Source organism: Porites lutea, chromosome 6 (genome assembly GCF_958299795.1).
Source record: "Porites lutea chromosome 6, jaPorLute2.1, whole genome shotgun sequence".
NCBI lineage: Eukaryota > Metazoa > Cnidaria > Anthozoa > Scleractinia > Poritidae > Porites > Porites lutea.
The window spans coordinates 12712235-12723851 of NC_133206.1; the positions used below are offsets into that span (position 1 = coordinate 12712235).

General features: G+C 42.2%; 1 protein-coding gene across 1 annotated transcript in view; it reads right to left on the minus strand.

The window, feature by feature from the left end:
- The window catches only part of LOC140941065 (DNA damage-binding protein 1-like), a 30658-nt gene that overhangs the window by 2602 nt on the left and 16439 nt on the right, over positions 1-11617 (minus strand). The window contains 12 exon segments of the mRNA XM_073390023.1: positions 518-641; positions 2471-2573; positions 3533-3616; positions 5010-5205; positions 5509-5574; positions 6273-6377; positions 7491-7585; positions 8312-8506; positions 9174-9436; positions 10241-10336; positions 11154-11200; positions 11563-11617. The exon segment at positions 11563-11617 is cut by the window's right edge and continues 27 nt beyond it. Coding sequence (XP_073246124.1) covers positions 518-641; positions 2471-2573; positions 3533-3616; positions 5010-5205; positions 5509-5574; positions 6273-6377; positions 7491-7585; positions 8312-8506; positions 9174-9436; positions 10241-10336; positions 11154-11200; positions 11563-11617 — 1429 coding nt within the window.

Sequence of the window (11617 nt, forward strand, 5' to 3'; positions counted from 1 at the left end):
TCCTCAATCACGCTTGTTAATAAAACTGGATTGCATCCGGCCAATTGGCATTCTTACTTGCTAAGTTTATGTGAATTATTTGTGTCCGTCCTTATTTCAGGATTATAATGTAACTGAATTACATGATTACCAGTAATCGTGTTAGTACTCCTATAAAACAAATTTTTTTACTGACAGGGACTTTAAATTCTCTTTGACCAGCCAGCAAGCCCCGATTGGCTGAGCGGTCAAGCACTATTATAAGGGTTGTATCTTGTTTTCAAAGCCCTTACGGACATCCATGATCCCGCCTGTCTCGATCCCGACCCTAGGCCCGGGCCCCTTCCCCGAGAAGCACAACTCAAGAAATACTAGTGGTAGCGCGTCCCAGAGAAAACGCTGCCCTCCGGGATATCAGACCCCGCTCTAAGAGGGAAAAACTCCCAGGCTAAATTTTATACCATGAGTCTGCTATCTTCCTTCCACCTGGAGCCTGGGGTAGTCTGAAACAATTACCGAAACAAAACTTAACACTTACCTGTAGTCCCGAAGCCACCTCTTCCATCTTTGACCGAGGGAGATCTAAAAAGCTTTCGATCAAATCTCCGTCCACAAAGCCGATCGTTGGCTCAGTTTTTCTCTCATTGGAAAAGGCGCGCCAGGTAGAAAAACAAGTTAAGGCATTATTAAGTTCCGCAGTAATTCTTATTACAGTTAACGTCTCACTGGTCCCTGCACGGAAACCCTTGCAGTCTTAAGCTCAATCACCAAGTGACAGGCACCGCCAAAATCGTCACAGTGGAACCTCGATACAACGAACCCCGAATGGATCTAACGAAGTTCTCGGTATAACGAACGATTTTCTTTACCCCAGTAGAGTGAAACATATGAAAAAGAACCTCGCTATAATGAAACCTCGTTATAGTGAACAAATTTTTGCCAACGGTCTCTTAGTTCTTTGTTATATCGAGGTTCCACTGTATTAAGAATGCGGCTACTCATAATAAAACAATTACCGATTGAGAGAGTTTCATTTCAATGCAAAGACAAAGGTTATGTTCACACTATACTGGATAGTTTTTGCGCCAGCACAAAAACCATACCGTATAGGAATTCTGTTCACACATAACAACGGTGATTTCGGCGCGATTTCTGTAACGGAGCGGAGCTGCGCCGCGCCGATCCCTAAAGTAGAACGTCACATATCGGATAGGTGTTCATACTTACCAGATAGCTTATTTGCGCCGGCACAAAAACCATACCGTATAGGAATTCTGTTCACACGTAAGAACGGTGATTTTGGCGCGATTTCTGTAACGGAGCGAAGCTGCGCCGCGCTGATCCCTAAAGAAGAGCATCACATATCGGATAGGTGGTCATACTTACCGGATAGCTTATTTGCGCCGGCACAAAAACCATACCGTATAGGAATTCTGTTCACACGTAAGAACGGTGATTTTGGCGCGATTTCTGTAACGGAGCGAAGCTGCGCCGCGCTGATCCCTAAAGAAGAGCATCACATATCGGATAGGTGGTCATACTTACCGGATAGCTTATTTGCGCCGGCACAAAAACCATACCGTATAGGAATTCTGTTCACACGTAAGAACGGTGATTTTGGCGCGATTTCTGTAACGGAGCGAAGCTGCGCCGCGCTGATCCCTAAAGAAGAGCATCACATATCGGATAGGTGGTCATACTTACCGGATAGCTTATTTGCGCGGGCACAAAAACCATACCGTATAGGAATTCTGTTCACACGCAAGAACGGTGATTTCGGCGCGATTTCTGTAACGGAGAGGAGCTCTACCGCGCCGCGCCGATCTCTAAAGTGGAGAGTCACATATCGGATAGGTGTTCATACTATACAGGATAGCTTATTTGCGCCAACACAAAAACCATACCGCATAGGAATTCTGTTCACACGTAAGAACGGTGATTTCGGCGCGATTTCTGTAACGGAGAGGAGCTCTACCGCGCCGCGCCGATCTCTCAAAGTAAAACGTCACATATCGGATAGGGGACGGAGTGAGGACTGGAATTTAGTTCACACAGAGTTCGTACAGATTTTTGGATCCAAAATTCAAGACTTTTTCCAGACTTTTTTCCATAACAATAATTTTTTTTCGAGACTCAAGGTTGCCAAAAAGGTGACCAATAGAGACCTTAAAAAAAAACCCCAGGAACTTCTTCCAGGTCTGGAAATTGCTGGGCAAATTTCAAGACTTTTTCAAGAATTCAAGACTCTGTATGGACCCTGTTTACAAACCCACCACGGCCAATTGTTCGATATGTGTGAGCGACTTGTTCCAGTTCTGTACCGTTGCTATTCATACTACACACTAAGGAAAGCTATTCAGTATAGTATGAACATAACCTAAGATGTACCACAAGTGACCAAAAGACGGGATGGGATTAAAAGGAGACATTCTAAATCTGTCGTAATTGACAGAGTTACACATCATCAGTAAGACAAATAGTTAAAGGATATAATGAGTGGTCTATCTTTCCAACACTCTTGATAACTTTACTGAGTTTTACTTGCACCAGCGTTAAAAACGTGCTCAGTTCTTGAGGTAGCTGGGCTACAATTCCTGTTAAATCAAATCAATTAAGAATTTTCTTACCCAAGAACACTAAGACCAACTGAGTGAAGAAACCTACGTGTTGAAGTTCAATTTTACGTCTGGTTTTAATTTTGTTTTCCCCCGTTTCAAACTCACTATCGCACATTACCCAACTCAAAACCAGAAAAACTTAAAATTATACCAAGGACAAAGTTGAACCACAATATACAAGGAAAGGAAAAAACTGATGGTTGATACCTATTGAATTTCATAGCCGATAGCTTACGCTTGGCAGAAGGAAAATTCATGCAGTTAGGCTTTGAAACAAGTAATGCATCCAAGTGCTAGTTGCGTTTGTAGGACTTTGGGGGATATTTTTTAAACCCTCAATGGTATATTTGGCGTGACGATTTTCACAGCATCATTATCAAGGTTCCATGTAACGGGAATCAACGATTTTAGAGTCACGACATTCTTCATGTTTTCGTGGCCTATTTAAAAACTTAAGTGTGTTGTTAAGCCGGGCCATGCAAGAACTGCCGAAAAGCGCTTCACGCACAAGATCATGTTACACCACATAAGGCCTGTCTACATGGAGGTGGGGGACCCCTGGTAGGTGAGGTAACGTGTGGCGGGTCACCCCGCCTAACATGTAAACGTGATCAAATTAAAATGAGAGATCATATGGACAGGCGTGATACCAACCAAAGCGGGTTACCTCACCTACCTGGGGTCCTCCACCTCTATGTAAACAGGCCCATAGACTTGCCATGAAAGAATCAGTGGTGAACCAGACATCGCCACCTGGAAGCTAAGCTTACTAGAGTCGATGACTTCACTAAAGGGAGAATCAAAATTCAGCAAATGCAAATTATTTGTCAGTCTGGATTTCTATACTCTCCGCGCATTCCCACGCTCCTCCCTAATAGTGTTTCCTCTACCCCTCTCCCATTCTTCAATGGAGAGAACAACAGATTGTGTCTAACCTATTGTGCCGTTGACAGTGCCAAACAAAACGCAGCCTTGAAATGGTGTGGACGCTTCACCGGGATGTTCCATGACGAGAGAGCCTGCAAAACGAAACAATAAGGAACAAGTTATACCTAACCTCATAAGGGAGGAGGAATACGACCCACCCACCCCCTCCCCCCGACTGAAAGACACACTAGTTCACTACTCAGCTTCCCCAAGCATAATGTCACAGATATGGAACTCAGAGCCCGTTTACACGGATCCAGACAAATTTTTGAACGGCCAAAAAATTGCAAGGATCCACCTTTCGTTTACACGGGACCCGCGTAATTTGCACGGTTCCGTGTAAACGGGTTACCCCGGTAAAAAATTCGTCCGATATTAACTTTGTCCGGACTCGTGTAAACTGGGTCTCAGAAGGCCGTGAACACCTGAAATACTTCTGGGCCGGGTTGTTCAAAGCTGGATTAAAATAACCCTGGGTAACCTGAGATCAGGCTCAAATTTCGTTTCGCTCTGTAATAACATTCCGTGGTAGCCGTTAGAGAGAATGTATGAGAACCGCTAAAATTGGGCCTGATCTCAGGTTAAACCCTGGGTTACTGCGAGATTTGAATTCAGATTTGAAAGCTTCGAAAGCATTTCAGTTTTTATTCTTTTTGTCTGCAAGTTGATGATTGGAAGCTCTAAAAGAAACAGAGGAAGTTATCCAAGAAAATGCTTTTGAACAAAAGAAAAAGAAACCCGGGTTAAATTTAAACCCAGGTTAAGTGCTAATCGGCCTTCCAACAGCTGGGCCCTGGAATGTTATTGTGTTGCAAGGAAATAGTTAAATATCAGGGAAACAAAACTAAGCTGTAAGTAGTTACGTTAATAAAGTTTGCGGTTTTGTTCTTCGCTTGTACCTTCTAATCTTTGATGCGATTGGCGAAAACACAATTATCAACATCCCTGAAATATTTCAGGTATTCACGGTTTTCTGAATCTCAAACAGGAGACCGAGAGAAAAAAACACGAAAATACCATGGAGGAAGAGAACCACAGTATGCAAAGGATGCAAGTATATATTCCAAATTGACTGGAGTTTTTTTCGTATTTGTATTTTTATTCTCAGTAGTAGCACTTTATTTATTAGTTACGGGGCTTGCGACTATGTCTTTCCTAGATTTTACAAGATAGTATATGTAAATGTAAATGGATTATTAAGGTTAAAGATCTATTCAAGGTATGGCAACCATCCACCTAAACTGCCTGCAGCTACCGCCGTTCCTGATTGGCACGGGAGAGGTACCCGCGTAACCCTGATCGGCGCGGGAAATGCCCTTCCGTCCCTGATCGGCACGGAAAAAAGGCCTACCGTCCCTGATCAGCCTGAGAAAAAAGCCCACCGTCCCTGATCAGCGCGGGAAAAAGGCCTACCGTCCCTGATCAGCGTGGGAGAGGGACTACGGTCTCTGATTGGCTGGAATTAACCGCACACTGCTCACTCACCATGTCTAAAGACGTTCACAAACTCTCCAAGGTGGAACTGTCCAGCGTCTTGAAGGTAGGATCTGTCATCATCTGCAGCAGCACCGCTATCCTTCTGACACGTGAACAAGTTGAACGAATTCTCGGCTCCTAAGAACGTGTCATCATCAAGGATCTCAACCGCCGTCATCCAGTTTGGGCTGTAGTCGTGGGCAATCTATCAACAAGAAGGAATATAACGTGATTTTAATGACAGAACAAGTTTGTTCCATACTTAGACCCTTGAGATCCAGTTGCCATGGAAGCGATAACGCTATAGGCGAGTCCTTATTTACAAACTTGTTTTTAGGTTAACCAAGTAAACAACCTAGTTTTGCTCAAAATTTGCTTTGTCTTCTGGCCCTTATTATTCATAGGAGTGAAAGGAAATTCTGGTTTAACCTGGAAAAAGATTCAACCTTCAACTTATACCTATCATTCTCTGAAAAAAAAAAGAAATAGCACCCATATCAGTCCATACCTCTTCCAAACTCCCTTCCATGGACTTGTAGGCTAACAGAGTCATAGACCTCATCAAGTCTCCAACCTGCAAAACAGCAAGTAACCGTACTACGGATTGGCTACACCCCTTAACTTTAAAACCAATAGGCCACTCCCGAGATCCAAGAACGAGGCTAAGTGCTAAAATCTTTCTTGTGAAAATGATTCTTATTTGCTTGAGAATAAAAATAATTTCATATCAACGGCTTTGCACTTAGCCTCGCTTTGAAACAGAGGCTTCCGACAACTTGGAAATGGCCTATCATAAAATGTAAAACCTAGTTGCCGCTATTGAATTCGTGTCAAAACCCGGTACACAAATTCTGTTTGGGTTAACAACAAAGTTGAGAAGGTGCACAGTCCAACTTACAAAGACTACCGTTGGAAACGTCAACTTCAGAATTGCATTGCGGAGGCAAGTATATACTCATCAACTCGCGTGATAAAACCATTTTTGTGATTCACTCCCCTACTGACGCTAAAACCACGGTTTCTCTAACGACAACCTTTTTTTCTTGTCTTCTTTCAACAGACCTGGCCTCTTTCTCAAGGCGAGTCAGAACGCTCACCCTTTCATATGTGTTTTCATTCACAAGCGATGCTCAGCGGGTATTTTAAAGAAATTTTTCGTGAATTTCCATTTGGACATTTCCAGTCAAATTACATAAGTACCACAAAATAAAGCACAAGAGGATAAAGGGATTATTCTCTCTTGACTAAAGCAATAGAAAACAAAACAATTACCAAAATAAAATCTCCTTTGGACTTGAGAAAAAGAGCCAGGATGTTATTCAAAAATTGGCATTCCAATCGCAACTCCTTATCCGTCGTCCACTCATAAATGTTGACCTGTAGAGACAACACAGATAAGAACAGAGCTGCATCTAGGTTGAACTTCAAAAAGCCATAGCTATGGCTACAAATAACATTTCCCTTGGTGGGAAAAAATTGGCATATTCTGTTAAATACACGACCAAGGAAAACTTGCCAAGGACGAACTTGTCAACCGGAGACAAGAAGCCAGTGTAAATGGTGCTTAGTACAGTATGGATACGCCGGAAGAAGTGAACTATAGGCAGTCCCCAGCTTTTCAGTCAGTCATTTCGATGCTTGGAAGGATTAAAGAAAGCCAAAACACACTTACGACGTAAGCGAGTCCTCCTAAGGGTCACATCACAATTAAATTGTATGAAGTGGCCGAACGGCACCCTTCTTCTATGACAAAAAATTATTAATAGTCCTCACAAATGCCGCGCTGCTGCGCTTTGCACCAATCGTTCTGATAAGAGGAGAGACTTGACGTTTCATGTATTTTCGAAGGATCCTTGCCGAAGGTTAGTTTCTCCTCTGTCCACTTTCCAACGTACGTGTATTTACTAAAACTGTTCGAGGAATATCTTTTGGGGTTAACTTTAAATCTCTAAATCCCAAGTCTTTCTTGTTTTTGCCGCCCTATTTACTTTTTTTGAAGCTGCTTTCATGCTTACGTCGTAAGTGTGTATGGGTCGAGAGGGGAACTGAGGAAAGGCGTCTCTCTAACACTTTTCGGTGGAGGTGCTTTCTTCCCAGTTTCCACTCTGCTCTACATTTTTTCGATCGCTCGCTCGATTTACTCGCTCAACCCACCGCCCCAAGGTACTAGCAGCAGTCTAGATATGGGATGAAAAAATTGGAAACGGTGAAGGTGTTAGGTCCGTCAAAGGCCTGGGTAAACACAAAGAGAAGCATGTACAAGGAATGGTCCCTAAAGCGATTTCGCTGACGTACCCATGCTCCAGCATCTATGCTAATTTATTGGAAGAAAAGAAGCGTTTACATAAGAAAAGAGTTCAACTCCCACAAGACTGATTTGGGACATCAAACCGTCTTCGTCTTCGCCTGACATGTTGCTTTGTTTCTGGGCTAGGATAGCTTACATGCAACTTTTTTTATTTTATTTTTTCGTAAAATCATTTTGCTTACCGTACTATTAATACCGGCCAAAACTTTGCCATTAAACTCCACGAGCGAATACACGGCACCTTTGACTTCCTTCTCAGCGACTTGGACAAGCTTTCCTGAAACAAAAGTACCAACAACGGAATTATAAGGTGCCCAACTCACGAAATGTATGAAAGGGTATTTGCACGTGCATGGCACAAACTTTTTTCATAGAAAAAACAAATTTGTACATGAGTTTGCAAATATATTTTTTAAGGTGTGGTAAGAAGTTACTGGCCTTTCAAATCTTTGTGATAGGAGTTTTGGCGCACTTAGACATAAAGCTCCACGCTCTATAATGCAGAGTAAAAACTGTGGATAAGATTTTTGTACAACCCCATCAAGTCTTATGCATACATGTTTCTATTCTATTTATATTAACTATTTGTGTAAAATAGTATGAATTTAGTGCATGCATAATAAATTATGGGGTTGAACGGAAATCTTACCTGATGATTATTTGCACGCCTAAGTTATGTTTATATCGCCAGTTTTTGAAATTAGAGACCTTTGGTTTTTAATAAGACGAGTACGACAACAAGTACGAGATTTTCTCGAGACTCAGAGTAGTGCTCACGCGTGAACCAGCGTCATTTGGCGGGAAAAAGTGATAGCCGTCGCCATTATACTATGAGTTTAAGCGAGAATGTTGTAGTGGCGGGAAAAAGTTATCAAATGTTAGAGATGTTATCGTTTTGACAATACGCGAAAAAAACTTTCAATCAAATTTCAAACTGAACTGGTAGTCGTTCTTGTCCTCGAATCGAAAGTTACTCTATCGTAAATTGTGTCTTTTTTTCTACCTTCTAGTAGCTGGAATAAGATAAGTCGTCCTGTTTTGGGTTCCGGCTCCTCAGGGAAGACGTAAGCTGTACCGACACAGTAGAATGTGTTGGACGTTCCATTGCTACTGAATGAACTGTTAGGATCACCTGATAACGTACACGAAATCAGACTGGTGGCACACTCGTGGTCTTGAAGATCATGCGCATGCGTCACTGTAACAAGAAAATGATGCGTTAACACTTTCAAAAAAATCCCGGGGAAAAAAGCTAAATTTAAATTGGCAAAATTGTAATAAACAAAATAGTATTACCAAATATTACCACGACAACATACTGCTGAAGAGGTTTCATTTAAATAGCACCACTACAGCTCAATTGCCCGTACAAGGAATTGTCACACCCTACGTAGGACTTTTTGCGCTTACCGCACGCCGATGTTAGCGACCCAAAAACGGGTCGCTGCATAAATCATAGCGCAAGCCAATCAGAATCAGCGACGAACAAGACGTCAATCAAGACTAATACCACTATGCTCGTTGTTACTGTCACATAAGCTTTTGGACCTTTGAAATATCTGCCAAGCGATCGATAACATACTGACCCTTAACTATGATTCTGGCGCGAAACTAGATTCAAATTCCTTCAAGAGGGGCAAGGCGAAATCTCGCCACCGCGCCAGCCGCTTGGGTCGCTTTGAAATCTCATTAAAGCTCGCTTCGCTTCCTATATGGTTACTGACAAAATTTTAGATCCTACTACTGATGAAGAGGTCGACTTGGTTAAGACTGTTCTCTTTAGTGAAGCATCCAAAATTGACAGCGACTATAATTTAGACACCTGTGAACTAAGCAAGGCAAGGTGTATGGTTACTAACACATACCTTCAAAGGTGTGTTGATCAATAATCAAGACACTACTTCTTTCCACCTCATCGCCAAAAGTGATGCCGTCAGCAGCAGCAGCTCTGTTGGAGCTGCCGGTGGATGTTCCTGGCATGCCGGTTGACACACTGGTAGTTATGTTCTGAGCCATAGTGCTTGCGCTGGGGTGGAGGGGTCGGGTCGAATTTGATGTGGGATCCAGAACTTCAATACGCATGGAGATGACGCCAAATGTTTGGGTGGATTCCTGATAGGCAATACGCCTGACAAGAGAAAAAATACCACCAATGTTAGATACGTTACGTGCGGTAATTAACCTGGGACTTCTTTGTCCACAACTTTAACAGACTAAGCTGACGAGCCTGCGACCCAGGCGAAATTTATCATTGTAAGCTGCCGTTAAAATTACGTTTGTAGCGCAGGCTAAATAATACGAGATACGTTTTCTGGTTGGGGAGGGGGTTGTTTCGTTTAGTCGACAGTTAAATTATTGTGACAAGTAACTGAAAATCATGAGAACCGTGAAAGAAGACAGAAACAAACAACGTTCCCAAACAAACAACAAGAAAAACAGAGACAAATAAACAGAAAAAACAAACAAACAAAAAAGCTTCTCTTCTCTCTGTCGCTCTGCATATTTACTTTTAACCTCAAAAGAGACAGACTCCACTGAATAAATGCAAACCTTGCGTTTGATTCATCGAATATCGTAATATCAATGTCCAGAAAGATCGTTACAAATCCTCTCCATTTTCCTTCATTCAGTTCAGCTACCGTAATAACCAAGCCACTTCATTTGCATTTTCATTTCGAATTCACCATCTTCACATAGACCATAATGCACCTTGCTTACCCCCCCCCCCCCCCCTCCCCCTCCCGCCACTCCAGAAAAAAAAATGCATAACCATTGTTTTCAGTTTCTTCTGGGTATAACAGTCGTCCCAAGATAAATCGAAGACAAAGGTTATGCAAACTTTGGGGGACTAAACAAGGTGTATTATGGTCAATGTGAAACGGTGAACAAAATCAAACAAAAGCGCAGTAAATAACTACATGCAAACTAATACCGTGGACTCTCTCCCAGAGGAACAGTTCGGATGTGAAGCTTCTGAATTTCGTCAATTGTTCCGATGGTCAATGCTCCTTCACTCGCTACAGCCAAACTGAAACGCAAAGAACAGAAATCGTCAATTAAATCATCCCAACCATTCCTGTTTCACAACCGCCTTTGTTTTATAAACACCTAAAAATGGAGCAAAGCAGCTCCAGATCTTTACAAAATTATTGCGACAAAGTAAAAGGCCTTTAGCAGGGAAAAGACTTCAACTCCTACAGGACTCGTTTGGGGCACAACATGGCGGTTGGGATGTCAAGAGAATGGGCTCCATTTCAGTACCGATCAATTTAAAACAACTAGTACCACCTGTATTGGATGCTGTTTTGACACGAAATGATCATGGGTGCAGTTATTATTGTAGAGGTTATCGTGTTGCTCTGAGACAGGTATTTAAAGTTTCCAGCTTAAATTTTGCCAGTCGTTTCATAATGAAATTAAAAAACCTGCAGAACTTGAGCATTTCACAGTTTTGAGCGGAAATGTTAACAGTTTGGCAAACCGATTCAAAACATCGAGCTTAATTCTCATGTTGTGCGGTCACGAACACCGGACGTGAAAGGGATGCTGTTGTTGAATTTCTGTTGGTGAATTTTCTTCTGTCATTGCGCATAAGCACATAACGACATTTCAGCTCTAGCAGTATGCAGGATCTTTGTCACCCAAAGATAGTTTAGTGCCCTTAGCTCCCATGGGTCTCTTATAGCTTAGTCATGTAGAGCATCTGGACTAGTTACGGAAAGTCACAGGTTCGATTACTATTGAGGGTACTGGGCGGTTCTTTTTATCCAAGCCACCTCTGTCACTGACTCAATAAATATCTTTCTCAATGCTATTGTTATTTGCCGATCAAGGATCAGATTTACCTGTCTGGGAATCCTTCAGAGTTTAGCGGGCACATGTAGTTCACTTCCTGCAAAAATAAACATCGTATTCGATTGAGAGAGTGAGAAAAAATCAAGTGTCGTAACAGGGTTAACGTCACGGAAGTTGACGTTGTTTACTGGCGTACCGTGTAACGATGGCGTTGTCATATAATAACAATAGCTTCTTCGTCGATACATGCCGATATTCAAACGTTTTACTACAAGATAATCAATAACATTTTCTTACACTTCCACTATTTCTTATTAGGGCAGCCAAAAATCATAGACATCGGTTAAATCTTTCCAGCTGAAAAGCACCATTCAAAAAGATAACCAACACCCTAAGCAATAGGTTCGGGCCGCCAGAAGCCCTTCCTAAAGACTGATAGGACAAGCTCCTAATACATACCTTGAGGTTAACGTTAGAAAACACCAATTTGTGATTACTGGAATATATGACAGTA